At 42.3% G+C, this 19,210-nt stretch overlaps 1 protein-coding gene across 1 annotated transcript in view; it reads right to left on the bottom strand.

The window, feature by feature from the left end:
* Positions 1-18,444, bottom strand: part of LOC310859943 (ephrin type-B receptor 1-like) — a gene marked incomplete at both ends in the record, with an annotated part of 66,619 nt that extends 48,175 nt beyond the window's left edge. The window contains one exon of the mRNA XM_083766710.1: positions 18,384-18,444. Within this exon, the coding sequence (XP_083622836.1) occupies positions 18,384-18,444 (61 nt within the window). The remainder of the gene's footprint in view (positions 1-18,383) is intronic.
* Between the last annotated feature and the right edge of the window lie 766 nt (positions 18,445-19,210).

Below are 19,210 nucleotides of genomic sequence, written 5' to 3'. Positions count from 1 at the left end.
GACTGCATCCGCTGTCTGGTTTTCACCGCTGACTGCATCCGCTGTCTGGTTTTCACCGCTGCAACACAGCAGTGGTTCTGTCTGGTTTTCACCACTGCAACACAGCAGTGGTTCTCAACCTGTGGGTCAGGGGCCCCACTGCTGAGCCCCCCCACCCCAAAATGATCGGCAAAACACTACGAATTTACACCTTGTGCCCCACCCTACCACTTTAATCCACAACGTGGCGCCTGCAGTGCCAAAGAAATCTGCACTACGACTCTATGAGCTTACAAAACGCGTCACTTCTGCCTGCCCCGGATGTGATAGCCGTCCATATTTGAGCCAGATTCTCATTAGAGGGGATACATCGCTGGCTTTCACTTTCATAGCGTGATCAAAGTTTAGACTTTTATAAGGTCTCAAAGATGGCAATTTGTCTCATTTTGAAGAGAATAAGGACTATTAATTATTTCTCTGCCGCTAGCTGTTAACATGAATGTAGTTAGCCTCTGCCACCATTAGCGTTCACTTTAAGAGAAGGAGTTTCCACCCCCCACCACCCCATACACACACTCAATACACACACTTTGCTGTCATTAGCATTAGGGCGCACTGTTTACCTCTCCCCAGAAACGTTTACATGTCAGGAGCAACGCGGTACAAAGTCACAAATTACAGTACATCCGAACTTTGGATGGCTGAAGATCCACCAAGGACAGCTCTCCTAGATTCCGACTTATGGAGGTTTGATAATCCTGTTTGTAGCCGAGGTAAACGGACATCAGATTTTACGTCCCATAGCTGGTGGTGATGGAGGCGTTGCATAGCAACCGGAACAATGTTAAATGCTGCTGTGGGCCTCAGTCATTAATCCACAGAGTATCCGTTGGAGTCCGTATACGGACTTAGCAGAAAAATAATTAAGCTGCTCCAGTGATACGTACAATCACGATAACAACATGTATAATCAGCACTGAATGATGTGGTGTCACAGCGTACCCACCTCCGTCTCTCTCTGCATGTGCATAATAATATATTCAACTATTGGCCTAATTACAATTGACAATTTGCAAGGGATTACATAGGCCTACAAATCCCCCCAATTTTCCTCAGCATTGACGCAGCATGTCAACAACTACTACAAACCACTAAACAAAAGCCATCCTGCCCGCACTATGTGGAAGTAAAAGCCTTATTGCGGCTTGGCAGAAACAGCAGGTAAATCCATTCCATATTGTAGCAGCTAGGCTGTTATAGCTTTTATCTGGCCCCCAGGGGAGCGATGAAGCTATTTCCATCACAGCTGCTGATTTAAGAGTATCTCTATATGGTCTCCTGATCTCTCCGCTGTGTGTGTGTGTGTGTGTGTGTGTGTGTGTGTGTGTGTGTGTGTGTGTGTGTGTGTGTGTGTGTGTGTGTGTGTGCGTGTGCGCGCATATGCGTGCCTGTGTGCGCGTCCCGTACATCTACAGTATGTGGTTAAATGTTAATTAGCCATACCAGATTATTGCACTTGTAACACTCACAGATGGTAAATGTGTGTGTCAGTTTGGCATGGGGCTGACCATTAGCTTAACTGTGACTCAGTGGTATAGAGAAAGGCCTTTAACACAATGACGTGAAGGAAGGAAATAGAACCAGTCCTACTGTAGGACAATCTGATTTGTTTGCAAGTGTAGAACTGCAGAGTAGCCCTGCCTGTAGCCCAGAAGCTTAACGTTGTGGGCGAATTTTCCGGAAGTGCATTATTTGTCAATGGGACCCGGCAACTACTGGCGATAGAGGCGATAGCAGGTGAACAGGCGATGGTCGAAAAGTGGGTGGAGGAACGTCGGCCGAAAACATAAAAATAATTTATCTTTTGGGCAACGTCGCCCGGTGATAGTGGGCGATTGGGCGATAGCCAATGAAATGCAAGCGACGCTCGCCGTTGTTAGTGGGACCTTAGTTTGACAACCTCTGGTATAAGGCACCAAATGAAAAGACACTCACACACACATATACTGTACACATACGGCATTCACACACACATGTACTGTACACATACGGCACACACATACACGTACTGTACACATACATACAGTACGGCACACACACACACACACACACACACACACACACACACACACACAGTGGGAGACGTCATACCCCCCTACAGAGACAATTCAATCACATTCAGACACTGCAGCAACTAACCCTGTGGATGCAACCCACTGAATCTGCTAATTACAATCCATGCACACGTTGTTTTCCAAAACATTTTTCGTCACTAAAGTAATGGGACCAGGACCGCTAACCCACGACAGACATGAGAACCCACGCACGCACAGCAGCGGTGCTTCATGACCAGATCCCATGAATCAATGAATAGCCAGTTAATAAAGTGTAAGCGTGGTGCGTTGAGGCAGTAAGCTGCTCTGCTCATTGATGGCATGTTGTTGTGAATGGAAGCGATATGAGGAGCAACACAAAAAGACAACCGAGCTGTCACACATGAGCACTCATCTGTGTCACACTTTCTTTGCATGCACGCACGCACGCGTACACGCTCACACACACACACACACACACACACACACACACACACACACACACACACACACACACACACACACACACACACACACACACACACACACACAATTCTGTATCAGTGCTTCTGCAGTCTGCAGTCTCGCTGTCTCTTATCTCTATTATCTGTGTGGTCTCACATTGTCCTGTTGTATTTGTCTCTCTATCTTTCTCTCTCTCTCTCTCTCTCTCTCTCTCTCTCTCTCCCCCTGATCCATCAATTTATCTCCTCTCTCTTCCTTTTGTCTCGTTCTGCGTATTGTTTCGTTGACAGCCGTGACCTAGAAAATGTGTGGCTTCGTGGATTCACAATTTCACATAATGAAACAGGACAGGCTTGTGACTGTTTCAGTAATAAACTGTTTAAAATAAATTACCATGATCATGTCAGCCATAGCTGAGGTGTACCATTAAGCGCAGCTTGACACCTCAGTATTGATTCATCTATACAGAAACCTTGCACCTCTAGAAACATGCAGCAACTTTTGAATGACACTGGTTTGTCATTTGTCACCATAAAACCTTTATACAATACAACCTCATGGCACAGGACAGCAATGTTCTCTATAAACAAGACAATAGATAATGTTTATACACCAGGGTATGATTGTCACACACAGCCCCCCCCCCCCCCCCCCCCCCCCACCCCTGTCATAAACTGTTCTCCTTCAGAATAAACTTGTCACAGGAGACGTCTGTGACCATACAGATATAGCTAATCAATTGTGTCAAGTTAAAACAAAACAAAAAAGAACAGAGCAGTATTTTGTCAAGTAGGCTAGATGGAGGGACAGACATACTGTCCAGTACAACTAGATGGAGGGACAGACATATAGTAGCCTACAGTACAACTAGATGGAGGGACAGACATACAGTACAACTTATGTTTGTATTTTTAGAACTAAGCGATCAGCGTCCGTGTCTAATAAGACACGGACGTGTGCGCGTGCACATACAGGCATGCATTGTGCATGCACGCACACACGCACACACGTAAAGAAAGCTGCAAACAACAAGCTTTAAAACAAACGAAGAGAAAACCATATTTTCTCACCTCAACAAAGCCCCTGGCTGACCTTGTTGGTTGGCATGCAGACAGACAGCAATATGTCACCATAATCACACCGAATGAGACTTCTTTTCAGGATAGAGACGAGTTGAGAAGACGTTACATTTTACAATAGATGTCAGTGCTTATTTTGTCATGAAAAATATATATGAGTAAACAATTACATATAATATAACATGTTTGATGCATTGATAAAATCATGATTAGATAGATAGGAAATGGTGAGGGGGATTATTTTAGAACAAAATAGGGATTTTTCTTAATATATATATTTTTTACTGCAGGTCAATTACTGTAATGGTCTGGTGGAAAACTCTCAGTCTTGTCTGTGTGAACAACATATGAAACACCAGTCAGAGCGTTATAACCCAGACCCAAGACCTGCAGGCCGATTCTACAAATGTCTTCTAAATCCTATCTGTGGTTTCCAAACTTTTTCATGTGAAGGACCACCAAAATTATCTATTTGGCCGTGGGCCGGACCCCCATCCCAAAATATTTAGTTACATGGTCCTCCACCACAGAGAAGCCAAGATTCGAGTTAAAACGTTTATCTTTAAACAATATTGGGCTCTTAAGGTATGCCATGCCTTACATGCATTAACTATTCTCTGTGAATTACGCATTTAGGAGCTTCTACTATGCGCAAACGGTATATCTTGCGACCACTATACCCAGTACTATACATTATGCTGACACCTTTATTTGTGGGTGGAGGTGTGTCTGTAGGCATGTTGATGTGCTTTCCCTAATAATCTCATGCACACAGGTTTAGGACAACAGAAAGCGCCTCCTCAAACCACCCGTAATGTGAATTATTTGATCAAAGAATGCGCTGCTGAGTTGGAGCTGCCCTGGCTTGACGCATGTTGCAGAACATTCACAGCTCAGAGGTCTCGTTCTGTCTTAATTCTCCACAAATCTCTGTGATTATAATTTTCCTATAATCAGGAAAATCAGCGTGTGTGAGACTGTGAGTGTCAATTCCTTGTGTCCATGTGTTTAGTCAAAGTTTGTGCCACGACGCATTGTGCGCGATTCACTCTACTCTCTCTGCTCAAATCACAATGGATTACAATAATATCAGTAACACATAGCTGATACCAAATGTGTCAACCAAATGTGTTTTTATTGAAAGGTAATTAAAGGCTAGATAGATGGTAAGGAAGCAACAGGTGTCATATTCATGTTATTTCGCCTCAGTTCAGGATTTAATTAATCCGATTTCCCGAACTTTCCTTTTTGCTTGATACCATTTCGTAGAGAGACAATACAATCACGATCTATATACCAAATCTAAACTGCTTAATATTTGAGCAAGTTATGGCTGAATGAAATGAGAAGTGTTCTTGGTTGTTTCTGTGAGTGTTCGCTGCTTTATTGCAGTGAGACCGTGTTGGTCAGAGTGGATGATAGAGGAGCTACTGGACCCTCTCTGTATCAAATATAAATATATTTCAAGGCAGCAACGCATCACTCATCCATGGGCCCTAGTGTACAAGGCAAGATATCACTGGGCATAATGAGTAATGGATAATGGATCTCTTAAAAGCAATGGCAGGTAGCACGGTGATTGGTTTAATTATTGTAACGTCCAAACCACAACTATGCATAATATAACGGGTAGCGGAGGTGTTTTAAGGATTTTAGGCTGTGGCACAAGATAGCCAATTTCACACGGGGGAAGGCCTCTTACACAATGCTAAATCCCCATATTAGTGCCACTACTGACGCCCAATATATTCAAATATTTGCACACATTTTTTTTTCTTTTTCTAAAACAGCAGATCTGCAAGATCGTGTCGTGGCACAAAATGACGTACTATGAGATTATATACTGTATCTGCTATTATTGAATAGCCAAAGTATGAAAAAACGGTTAAAGTGGTTAAAATCTAAAATGATGCTTTCATTTAATGGGTTTTAATGGGTTAAACCCAGGGAGAGCAGTGAGTGAGAATGGCACACACTTGTTAACATAAATTGTCCTCTTGATATGATCTCTCTTTTCACTTTAGATTCTAGATGGGAGATGTGAGCGCGGGAAGCATCAATCTATACTGCCATGATCACTCTGTTTAACTCTGAACTAAGACGCCAGATGTGTGTGTAGTTGTTGGTATTTATTTTGTTGTTGTTTTTTTTAGGAGGAGCTGGAACTTGTTCCATTTTTAGTTGGAAGTATTGAAACCACGAGCTGAACTGAACTCTGTTCATGCTCAATATTTAATGTGAAATCCATATCACACTGTCGGTAAGCCGTAATTGTAGCTCGTATTCATTATGCACCATTCAACCAACAATTCAACAGGGCTTTGTTTAAAAAAACAAAACGGTGAATGTATTCAGCTGCCGGTCAGGACTGAGAGATGAGTGATAATATTGAACAAGAAAATACAGAATTATACATAACGCTCAGATTGTGGCTACAATGTACATTCATGTATTAAACAGGAAAAACATAAATAAAAAAATGACCTTTTTGTTTTGTTTTGAGCTGTGTCAATGTAGACTGAAAATAGTGTCAATCTAATGTGTGCGTGCACGTGTGCAACTGTGCATGTGTGTGCGTGCGTGCGTGCATGCATGCGTGCATGTGTGCGCCTGCCTGCTGACAGGTGTTCTATTGAGGACCACAGTGTGGAAGACATCCGTTGGCTTAGTGTGAAGCATCATGTAAACCTGCGTGCAGCGCGGCTTACAGACACATGCTAGCTCAGCGTGTAGCTCGGCTAGGTCAGCGTGTAGCCTGTAGCCATACGTTAGCTCCATGGGCGTGCCTCGCTCGCACACCAACACACAGGCCCGTTTTACACCGGAGTTTGAACCATAGAGTAATAAAAGGATAGAGGCCGAACCGGAGCGACAGCCCCGCCCCCCCGCTATTTATTTCAGTGGAATTTGCTCAGTGGCGTTTTGAAGCACCCGGAAGAACGCTCTACTTCCGCATTTGACCAACAGTTGGTGGTCAAATGCGGAAGTGCAACCGAGTGCTCAATGTTAAACCCCAGCTGCACGGGGTTTCCTCGTCATAAATCCACGGGTCCGCCAATTCATACTCTAACCACTACGGCCGAGTGCTTCAACATCGGAGAGCCTCCATGGGGGCTTGAGTTGAACCGCTTCAGTTATTTTTTCCCGCCTAATATTGAACCAGTTCAGAGTGTTTCCACTGAAAATTAATTGGTTCAGAACCCTAAAATTTGGTACGGAACTGGAACCAAAAAAATGTCTGCCGGTTCCGTGAAAACACCAAGGTTCCAAGAATCTAGAACAGAACCAGTTCTAAAAAGTTATTTTGCTGGAAAAGCTTATGGCCACAGTGAAACACTGTCACGACTCACAACATCCACCAGGTCCGAATGACACCAACAAATAGTGGTGAAAAAAGTACTCAAATATTTTACTTAAGTGAAAGTATATCAATACTGATATAATACATGAGTAGTACAAAAGTCAAAATTTACTTAAAGTACCAAAAGTAAAAGTACTCATCTTATCTATAATTGTACCATGTCTCTGTACGTCTGTACGTAACTCGAGAACCGTTCGCCCCACCGACTTCAAATTCAACACACGCGTTCCACACCCCCACAGGGGGTGCAGTGCCCGGTGTCGAGACGGTCGGACCCACGGTTGTCCAGAACCGCCAAAAGGCCTCTGCCTGGGCTCTGGACATCACAACACTCCATATATACTTTATATATATATACTTTATATATACAGTATATATATACAGTATGTATATATATATATACATACTGGTTAATGTACATTTTGTAATAATAATCAAAATCTACAAAGTTTTCAAATAATTGTAGTGGAGTAAAAGAGCAATATTTGCCTCTAAGATGTAGTGGAGTAGAAGTAAAAGTAGGCTATACTGACATTTTTAAATACTCCAGTAAAGTAAAAGTACCTCAGAATTGTACAACAAACCAGGTCACTATCTATATCGGTGTTAATTTAATTTCTCAAGGTCCGTTGGACACCAGGAGGGTTTATCTAATGTTATTAATTCGAATTAATTTAAACAGCTGTTTGTGTTATGAGTACATGCACACAGAGGCGTGATTATAAGAGGCAATTAAGCGACGTTGTAATCATTTTTCGAAACGAGGTTGATTTTCATTCCAGCACGAATAACATTATCGACCTGTACGAAAGAGGCATCACCAAAATAACCGTTTGATGTGAAATAATCTCAATAATTTATTTGTGTTGCTCCTGATGTGTTAAATAAACCATGCACTTTCAACTTGATGTCATGTGGCATGTCACTAGAGGCCATCGGGCATTTTCTAAATTTTCAAACCGTAAAAGAAAATCACACAGTGAGGGGTGCTCTTATCATCATACATCAGGTAGGTTAATCAAATCATCACATTCCGTGGTATAAACACACACACAAAGCTATGCATAGGAGGGGCTAGTTCCCCTCAAAAATCTATATTAGATCTATAGCCTATTAGACTAAATCATCGCATCACATCGTGTGTTGTGAGCTTTTAGATCGGCTATTTTTGCTACTCATTATACAAGAAAGTCTAGCAGTACATGTTTTAAATTAACACTGGTTTTGTATGTGTATAATCGTATTTTTTCTTATTTCGAGAGCCATTTGTGTATGAGTTGTGTCACGAGGAAGGTAGGGGGAGGGGAGGGGGGGGGGGTCAGATTTAGGTTAGAACTGTAAATCCTTAATGCACGGCAGAGACGAGAAGGGTTCAGCTAAAGGTTCCCTGGGTATACCGTGAGCTTCCACAGCTGTGTTCTGAGCCAGCAGCGATGTTTATAGTACGTCCTGCACGCAAACCAACCAAGGTAAGCCAAGCGCACCTAAACTATCTGAGCTATGTGAGAGATATGTTTAGCCTGGGAACTGTGGGGAGGAAGGGCAAGGAAGGTTTTTGCTGGCTCATTTTCCCCTTGAGGTAGAAATCTGAGGAGAAACAGTTGGTGTGGGGTTCCAAGGAGGGGGGGGGGGGCATAGATGATGGATCATATTTTATTTATTTATTGTATAAAACACCCTATAAACACCATCCTGGTGTTAATACGTCCTTGTCCATTCCATTCATAGCTTCTATCATACCTGTAAAGATAGATCTGCTTTCTTTCTTTCTTTCTTTCTTTCTGTCTTTCTTTGATTAATTTTTTAATTTTTCAATGCCATGAGCTTAGCTGAATAACGATAATAATAATAATAATCGATGCTGGCTAAACTTAAATTTTAGTTAATAATTCATTTGACATTTAGATTATGCAGGGGCTATTTTCAGACTAGATTTTTCAACTCAATCAATGCTTTCAAATCCAACATTCAGTTGAGCCCGAGAAATAGAGAACTTGAAGTAATTTCTGCACCACAATAAATACTGTCGATATATATGGAAACTATTAGAGAATTGAATCCAAATCTGCATTGCAGAACCTGCAGATATGTACTGTAGGCCGGTCCTTGATATTAGGGCTGTCACAGGAATGGTTTCGAAAGCAGTAAGCATAGTTTCACCACTGTCTGCTGCTGTTCTAGTAAATAAATGCCTTGCATATTATTATACCAGATGTATTGGTAAATAAATACCTTGCATATTATACCAGATGTATTGGTAGATCTCTGATACTCTGGCAACAAGAGACTACTGTATGTCAATTGAGCGGTAGACAGTAGGCTAAACACATGGTCCTTTATGTTTCTTCAAAGAAAGAGAAAAAGGCAGAATAACTTGTACAATTACTACAGTATATTGCTCATCTTTGTCTTCCATTACACCCACTCTCTCCCACCAAACATCTGCAGCATTGCCTCTGTCACTTTGATAGGAACAGCACTCATCATCTGTCTGATGCTGTACGTACGTGCGCCCGTGCCTCTCTCTCTCTCTCTCTCTCTCTCTCTCCCTCTCCCTCTCTCTCTCTCTCGATCAGTGTGAGGGTCATGAAAGTCAAGTGATGCTGACGTTGTCTAGTCAGTTACATTACATTGCTTCGGTGTGATCTCACACACACACACACACACACACACACACACACACACACACACACACACACACACACACACACACACACACACACACACGCACACTTGCTTACTGCTTATGGTTGTCCATCGAATCCGATGATGTCGTCCACTTCTATCAGTGAGTACTTTGGTGTTTGAAAAGTCCTATCCTGGATCCTGACTGACTGACTGACTGACTGATGAAGTTATGCCAACCAGCATTAATCGGCTGATTGGACTAACAAGTTACTAACTAATTACAATAAACTAGTTACTAGAAAATCGCAGAGCAATCATCCGCCGAATGGCTGCCATGTTAAGGGGTCAGATGGGTGGAGGACCTGCACCACTAACACTTTTGATATTTCCAAGAGGGCCCTGAATGATCCAGAAAAGGTTGACAACCACTGCTGTAAATGGAGTGTGCCACAACTGAACTAATTGGTGGCTATAATTAGGTCCAGCTGCTATTCAGCCAGCCCTTTATGGAGGCCTTGAAGTTAACAATAGAGCTAATTGCCCTCCACAGGCAGGGATCAGGCCATCAGGGCCATCTTTGTCACTGCGCTAGCGACTTCTATACAGCGCCTGGCAGCAGGGGACGTTGAACAGGAGGAGTAGGACGGAGGTGCTACGTCCTCCCGCTGGGTGCTCCTAAATCAATAGGGTACAATAGCAGTGACGACAAGACAGAAAAGTGTGGGGAGAGGAATGGTAAAAGCAAAAGGCAAAGTATTAAAACGTATTAGCTACTCAACAAACAAATTAACAAAAATTGCAACTACTATAATGTGGTTTCATACATCATGGGCTAACGGGAATGTTGGGCATTTGCATTTGGTACACAGTTTATAATGAATTTTACTGTTTCAGTTCCCTCCACTGTGTGCTATTTAATAAGGCTGAATACCCTGAAAAGTATTTTCTTTGGTAAATGGTGCATTTATATAGTGCCTTTATCCAAGGCGCTTTACATAGATTGTGCATTACATTCACCCATTCACATGTGACATGCACATTCACACCGATGGCGGTGGAAACCATGCAAGGCACCAACCATCACATCAGGAGCAATTAGGGGTTCAGAGTCTTGCTCAAGGACACTTCGACACTAACTCTGAGCCACCGCCCCTTTGCAATGTATTAGCCTAGCAATTCTGCATCCTCCGTGTAAGGATACAGTCAGTAACAGTTTGAGAATGAGTGAATGTAAACACCCACTGCAGATTCACAGCCAGTGAAACGGGGAAGTTAGAAATTAGAAATTATTGGTCCGCTTTACAAGCCTGCTAACAGCCAATCAAATACAGAGAGCTTGTTAAACAATGTAAAAGGAGGATCCAGACAGTTATTGGTTCAGAGGTCCATCAATCCAACCGTCAGAGGCTAGCTGTGTGTGTGTGTGTGTGTGTGTGTGTGTGTGTGTGTGTGTGTGTGTGTGTGTGTGTGTGTGTGTGTGTGTGTGTGTGTGTGTGTGTGTGTGTGTAATCCAGACAACAGTCTTGTCAAAACTCGACTATTGTAACTCCCTCCTTACTGGCCTACCAGCATGCGCACTTAAGCCTCTCCAGCTGATCCAAAATGCCGCAGCTCGCTTGGTCTTCAACCAGCCAAAATTCTCACATGTCTCCCCCTGCTCCGCTCCCTCCACTGGCTCCCGGTCGCTGCCCGCACAAAATATAAAACTCTGATGCTGGCATTCAAAGCAACCAAAGGTATGGCTCCCCCATATCTTGCAAGTATGATTGAACCCTACAAACCCTCCCGCGCACTCAGATCAGCCAACGCAGGGAAGCTGGAAGTACCCTCACTAAAAACGCCGGGACAACGCTCCACATGTCCCAGACTCTTCTCCCTTCTGGCTCCAAAACTGTGGAATGCACTTCCCATTGCAGTCAGAACTGCAGCATTACTCCCAATCTTCCGCCGTAGTCTGAAAACCCACCTTTTCAGACTCATGGCCCATAGCACTTACCCTACCCCCTTAGATAGCACTTCCGTAGACTTAGATAGCATTTGATACAGACTTATAGCATGTTATGTAGACAGCACTATAATTGCATTGTATATAGTCATAGCACGCCATAGTACATATGTATAGCATAGTAGTGTATAGTTTCATTATATAGATATTCCTGTTACTTTCTTAGCTTACGCATGTTTCATGATAAATGCTTTTATGTGATGTATTCCCATGCTTTTGTTCTTGCTTAATGTAAGTTGCTCTGGATTAAGAGCGTCTGCTAAATGCCTAAATTGTAAATTGTGTGTGTGTGTGTGTGTGTGTGTGTGTGTGTGTGTGTGTGTGTGTGTGTGTGTGTGTGTGTGTGTGTGTGTGTGTGTGTGTGTGTGTGCGTGTGCGTGTGTGTGTGCGTGTACTGTGTAGACTTGTCCTTCTCTATCCCACATCACTTTATTCTCATTCACATCGGACCTTTCATGATGACTGGCCTCATGCAGAGTCAAATCATTGTCCCTGTTGTTGCTAACATATGTGTGTCAGTCTATCCTCACAGACCTGGCTCTTTTGTCCCTGTCCAAGACATTTAGGTGACCCAACACACCTGCCCAAGGGTATGGGTAATGGGTAACACTGGTGCGTGTGTGCGTGCGTGTACCGTTCTTTTGTTTTGCTCTGATGGTAGGCACAGCAGCCTTGCTGTAAGGCCCATAATGACTATTTGTGACACCATATGGCCACAGCAGGACCCCTGAGTTGTCTGGCACAGGGCCCGGTCTAAAGCAGCAAATAAAGAGTGGGCCATTATGTTCAATCATATGCTGAGGTATAGCCTTGAATGATCTCCCACACATCTTCACCTCAGAGTATGGTAATAGAGAATTGAATAAAGTGGCTTATTACTGATGTGGAAACGGGTTATTTGGCTGCTCGGCTCACCGAGTAGATTCAGCCAAAAGACATTTCATGGCGTGGCTCTGCAGGTGGCTATAGCCGTCTCTACGGTATGTCTGGATTTGTGTGTGTGTGTGTGAGTGTGTGTGTGTGTGTGTGTGAGTGTTTGTGTGTGTGAGTGTGTGTGTGTGTGTGTGTGTGTGTGTGTGTGTGTGTGTGTGTGTGTGTGTGTTGTGTGTGTGTGTGTGTGTGTGTGTATGTGTGTACGACTGTGTGTGTGTGCGTGCGTATGCGTATGTCTGTTTGTCCAACACCCCATTTATTTTGCACACTGTCTGCTAGTAGGCTAACTTAGCACTTCTACACAAAAGAATCACGTACTGTATACTAGTATACGTGATTTTCTTTTGTATCTCGTATACAGTATACGTTGTATGTTTTCTACTAGATATTAGATCTCTATTAGATATTTAATACTTAGATTGGAGCCAAGCTGTTCCCATGTGGATCCTGAGATCACCTCAATTACAATGAAACATGTAAAACACAGAATGAAACATGTAAAACACAGAATGAAACATGTAAAACACAGAATGAAATATGTAAAACAGTTCTAACTATTGAATATACTGTAACTGATTTTCAGATAGTTGAGTTGTGAAGTCTGAGGTTCGGATAATTGGGGTTCTATTGCTGTAGTCTCTATTAGAAGAACTGTAAGAAAGACATTTGTTTTCCTTTCGCCTGAAACAAATAGTAATTGATGTTCTCTCGAATGTTGTTGAAAGGGTCAATCAATTTAGTATAAAGAACAAGAACAAGGAGTGTAGCAGTCAATTCAGCCTGAGACAGGAGGTTATTGATGTGACTCTTACAACTGTAAATTAGCTGAACACACGGAATAATGAAAGCCAGAGAAACGGTAGAGAGGAGGAGGCTGGGGGAGGTTATTTTGCGTTTGAAACAAAAGATTTCTCTCTTTCTGCCTTTCTTTTAATGCGCACCAATGCTCTATTCCTCAAACAGTCTTAATTGTGATTTTATATACAGAAAATAGAATCCACATTTAGTCAGATTTGTTATGCCAATATGGCCAGAAGTGTTTCTCAAACCAAACAATTCCCTAAGGAGTTTCTTTGCCAGCTAAATCAAAAATCTGTATGTGTCAAAAGCGCTGTGAATTAAACTTCCGAAGCTTGTTTCCAGCTTCAGTTTTTTATGCTAGCTGGTTTTTTCCTCTGCTCTGGGAAGCATGAATGGACAATTCTAGCTAGCCAGTAGTTTTTGACATATCTTGTTTGGGACCAAAGTGATGGAAGGATGGATGGACCAACACGACTACCCTTTTGCTAGTGGGACTAAAATTAACATCATGAGTTTATGAACCCATGAGTAATACGTATCCATGAGTCTCTCTGTCTCGCATGCAGACTGATCATTATTTCTGGCATTATTATGTTGTGCTTATTTCAGATAGGTCACTGTAGAGAGACAGGAAACCAAGGGCAGAGGGAGGGAGAGAGGAGAGACATGTGACAACTTATGTTCCAACTAAGGGATCCACAGTAGTTATTATTTAGTCACAAGCTCTTGTTAATATACTTTTCATTGGTTCATTATTTATAAAACCTGCAGACTTCACTATTTCCACTTAAACAATTTCAAATAGATGAACAAAATAAAACCCTAAAATGTGGAGATACGTTTCTGCTAGAGCTGGGACTCGATTAAAAAAATTAATCTAATTAATCAGAGGCTTTGCGATTAATTAATCTAGATTAATCGCATTTTAATCGCATATCAATATTCAACCCGAGAACAGCGAGAAACCTTTTTTTTTAAATGTTTTTTGGTATCCCAGTGAATCAATGAATAGTGACTACAGGATACCACTAATTTTCAACATTTTACTGTCATTAATATGCCTGTTGTGGAAATAATAATAAAAAGTCACCCCATTCTGTGTTGCCTAGAACTGGAGGTCTGAAAAAAAAATTGTAACAGTAACAAGTACATCTCAGTGACATCACAAAGCTGTACTTACTTCATATTGTTTTTTTGTCAGACCTCCAGTTCTAGGCAACACAAAATGGGGTGACTTTTTATTATTTCCAGTTTTCAGTACTATAGAAAAGCGCCCAGTGAGAAACGTTCCACGGTGAAAAAAAAGGTGCGATTAATTTATCTGTAGTTAATCGCGATTAATTTTTCTGTAGTTAATTAATCTAAATTAATCGCAATTAGTCCCGGCCCTAGTTTCTGCCCGACAGCAATGATATGGTCTGTGCACCAACTGTCTGATCCGCAGGCACCCCTTGATCATGATTATTATTTTTTTCAATGTATTTTTATTGAGGCTCTGAAATTTCACAACTATTCAATCACAATTCAAATTCAATGTATATAGAACCACACCATTTTCTTTTTTAAACACAACATAGGAAAACAATACGGACATTACAACACACAGACGAAAAACAAACACCACAGTCTTGACATGATTGTACATATATGATTACATATGATTACAGGTCTTGATCATGATTATAACAGCACTTACAAAAGGTAATTATCATTCACCCTATATTATTCTATACCTTGTGTACATGTATAAAACAAAAGGGGTTTGGTTATACATATTTAATAGTCAATTAAAGATGGACCCCCGGGGAACAGGCCTGCATAAAATAGTAAAAGCCTCAGGACCAGTGGAAAGGATCTTGGCCGAACTCCTGGTTTTCCCATGAAGCTCAACTATCTGTCTGTCACTATGATAACCTGTCATCATATGAATATATAAACTTCATCTTTTAAACATGAGCTGACAGAGCATGGCACTGGCCGTGCATCGTCTGCATCCGTCTCTCTCTCTCTCTGTGTGTGCATGCATGCGTGCGTGCGTGCGTGCGTGCGTGCGTGCGTGTGTGTGTGTGCGCTCGCGTTGAAAGGATAAGATCTCCCCAGGGAGACACTCAGGTGCAAAGAGATATGCAGATAAGTCACAAAACACAGACGTGTGCATACTTTATACTCACTACTAGTCTTCATGACAATGATATCAGCATTTAGTATCTTGAAACAGAGCAGGAACCTGACATTTAGAATTTAGCACTCCTAGAACACTCAATAACAGATGTGTGAGTGTGTGTGTGTGTGTGTGTGTGTGTGTGTGTGTGTGTGTGTGTGTGTGTGTGTGTGTGTGTGTGTGTGTGTGTGTGTGTGTGAGAGAGAGAGAGAGAGAGAGAGAGCTAGGGAGAGAAATAGAGTAGGAGCAGTAAAAACAGTGTACAACACCATCGTGCCACATCCATGAAAGGTCAGGAGTAGTGAATCCCATTTCCAACTCCTAGACGTCTCAAATGGACTCCAGCTCTCATCTCTTGGAGCCAGCTGAAGCAATCAACTCCTCAGCATTCAACAAACGGACCACAAATCAGCATTTTGGCGTGACAGAAGTGCTGCCTGCTGATATGCAGGGGCAGTGCTGATTCTCAGATGGCTTGGCACTCTTATTGGGAAATCCAGCATCCCAATCCAATAATATGTGCTAGGATGGGATTTGCAATGACATTTGAAGATGGGTAATGCAAAAATATTTAGCTGTTCACTAAGCAGGAATTTAAGTAGCTGGGGGTGATCGACCGTAAGCCTAATATTAAAAAAGAGAAGTCAGCTTTTCTCTCCAATCTCTGTCTCCCTTTCCTCAGCAGTTGATTGTGTAATATCACCTTTAACCACAGGCCATGCTTATTGCATAGCATATACCCATATATAATGACTCTATATGAGTCTTCCCTATGTAATGTTATGTAAATGTATTCCACTGTTTTACTGTCTGTTTTTCCATTTTGTGTTTCCTGTGAGGACTGCGGATGAAAATTAGCAACTAACTGTGCTATATCCAGTGTATTTACGTCCATGTGACCATTAATTGTCCTGTCCAAATAAACAAATAAAGTAAAAAGTAAAAATCTGACATCCCCAGAGTTAGAATGCAGATATGTGGTTAAGAACTGGCAACATGCTGAAAGTCAACAGTATCATTCTTAAATATCACACACAAGTAGGCCTTGTATCTCTTCTGCTGAGAAGATATACATTATGAGACAGAAAGACAGAGGTTGTGATCACTGATGGGAACTGGAAAGGACAAAGAATTATGAGAGAGAGAAAAGGAGAGAGGGAAGAGAGATGGACAAGATTGAAAACGATAAGATTAATGGATGTTAAAATGTTGAAGAGTAAAGAGACTGTGGCAGCAGTATAAGGAAGTTAGATAATCGTGAGTTACACCAATTGACTGAGCAGCTATGACACGGCAAGGCCACTATATCAGAAACAAGTGTACCTCTCTCTTTCTCTCTCACACACACACACACACACACACACACACACACACACACACACACACACACACACACACACACACACACACACTTCGATTTCTTTATTTGAATCCACAAATTACAATTAATTTTACAAGGAAACAAATATAACGGGGTTGACAGTTCATGTTCACTTAAGGATACACACACACACACACACACACACACACACACACACACACACACACACACACACACACACACACACACACAGAGAGAGAGAGAGAGAGAGAGATCGAGTTATACACCACTGAGCAGACCTACCTAACTTAATAAAAAAAATCCACTATGACCAGAAACAGCTGTCATATCTCACTCACTCACTCACTCACTCACTCACTCACTCACTCACTCACTCACTCTCACACACACACACACACACACACACACACACACACACACACACACACACACACACACACATGCACACACACACACACACACACACACACACACACACACACACACACACACACACAGGGACAGAACACTAATAGATCAAAAATAAACAGCCACGTGCTCTCCAAGTCTCCATGATACATTTACATATCATATCTTATAATCAGTCGCCTCGCCGCCTGTCATTACGCGCACCATTGACACGCAGCGGCGGTAAATTGCCCCATAAGGGGCGCGGCAGGCAGGCAGGCAGGCAGGCGAGCGGGGCTGCCGGGAGAAGCCGGGGGTCAGCAGGGACAGGCAATGTGTGAACACACATAGGATATACACTACAATTATCCGAGGACAGGTGAATGGCAGGTTGTGAACTTGTGACTGATGGACAACGCTTAAACTGCTTTCATTTGGTTTTAGCCTATCTCTGACATCCATAATTCTTCATCAGTGGATTGCTCAAATTGTAACAAATTGATGGCAGTTTTAACGTCCCCCTCCCATAAACCTCTGGGTGAATGGGAGTTTTAGCCTGCCCTGTATATTGTCTGAAGTTTTGTTAGTCTGTTTTTAATTTGAGTGATCAGGAGGACAGGTGCGATGCCGATAGCCTATATACTGTAATTTGCGTCTCGAATCCACTGGCCCGGTGGACTTCACATAAGAGGGGGGGGGGGGGGGGGGCAGATATAATTTGTGTAGAACTGTCGAGGACAAGTATCGATCATTGAGTTGCAAAACTCAGCAGCCAGTTTAATTCTCACTTTCAATGTGTGTATTAGAGCGAGAGAGAGACAGAGACGTGACATGAGGCGCAGTGTGCACGTGTATTTGATCCCACAGGACAGGTCTATACGTTTCTACGTGACATTTCTGTAACCTACTGCCCAATTTCTCCAAGCCAAGGTGGTGTTCTGTCTGCAATGCATGTCCACTTCACACCGATTTATGTTCACATTCACAAGACATTCGTCCGTATGGCAGGCCTACCTAATAACTTTGTCTTATGCAATTTACTTTCAAATCTTCAATTTTGCCACATTAATAGTTTGCACAATTGTTTTTACATCTTACGTTCACAGACAGAATACATTATCCAAAACACTACCTCGCTTTATAGCCTACCTTCCACTGCATATGCCGTAGTAATTGCGCAGAGAAACACCATAAAGAAAGCGGGCGGCATGTCCAAAAATAGTCCCCGCTTCTCCTCTCCCATCATCCTCCAGCCCTGGTAGTGGGTATTAAATGAAAATCCCTTTCAGCGTCCAGTCCACAGAAATGCCTACTACTACTGCACTGTATCTAACACACTGTCTACATCCCAGTCCGCATCATGGCAAACCTGCACCGCCACCAACGACTGTGTGGGGACTGAAGCATAGAATGAACTGAAGGGACTGTTGCAGGATGAGACACAGAGAGAGAGAGAGAGAGAGAGAGAGAGAGAGAGAGAGAGAGAGAGGAGGGGGGGGTCACCTCTCATCCTGTGATTCCTCTCATCTTACACACCTTTAGACCAATCAGGAGACAGTATAGGCGCATACAACCTATTCGTTTTCAGTCTATGGTTTTTCCACCTGACCAAGGACGGAATGGACCAAAATATGGTAGATATACGACGGACAGTGCCACCTAGTGGTGAAAGTTTGCACCCCGCAAATGATTAGATTAATAGGCTAGCTCAGGGGTGTAGTGGGCAACTTTAATGATGATTGATTGATTGAAATATTTATTAACAGTTTGCAGAAGTACAGTACATTTCAAGCACAAACTCAATACAAAGACTGTTAACTGTGAGTGGACGACCCAATTAATTAATTACACTTGTTTACAACAGGGTCCACCTTGTTCAATTCATCAAAACAATTAAGAGACGTACAAATAGACACTTCTATATAGTTAATAAACAGAACAGGAATTCATCATAAAGGAAGCAAAAAGGTTTATAT

Source organism: Protomyctophum parallelum, assembly GCF_964188405.1.
Source record: "Protomyctophum parallelum genome assembly, chromosome: 6".
Lineage (NCBI taxonomy): Eukaryota > Metazoa > Chordata > Actinopteri > Myctophiformes > Myctophidae > Protomyctophum > Protomyctophum parallelum.
This window is presented reverse-complemented; position numbering and strand designations above follow the sequence as displayed.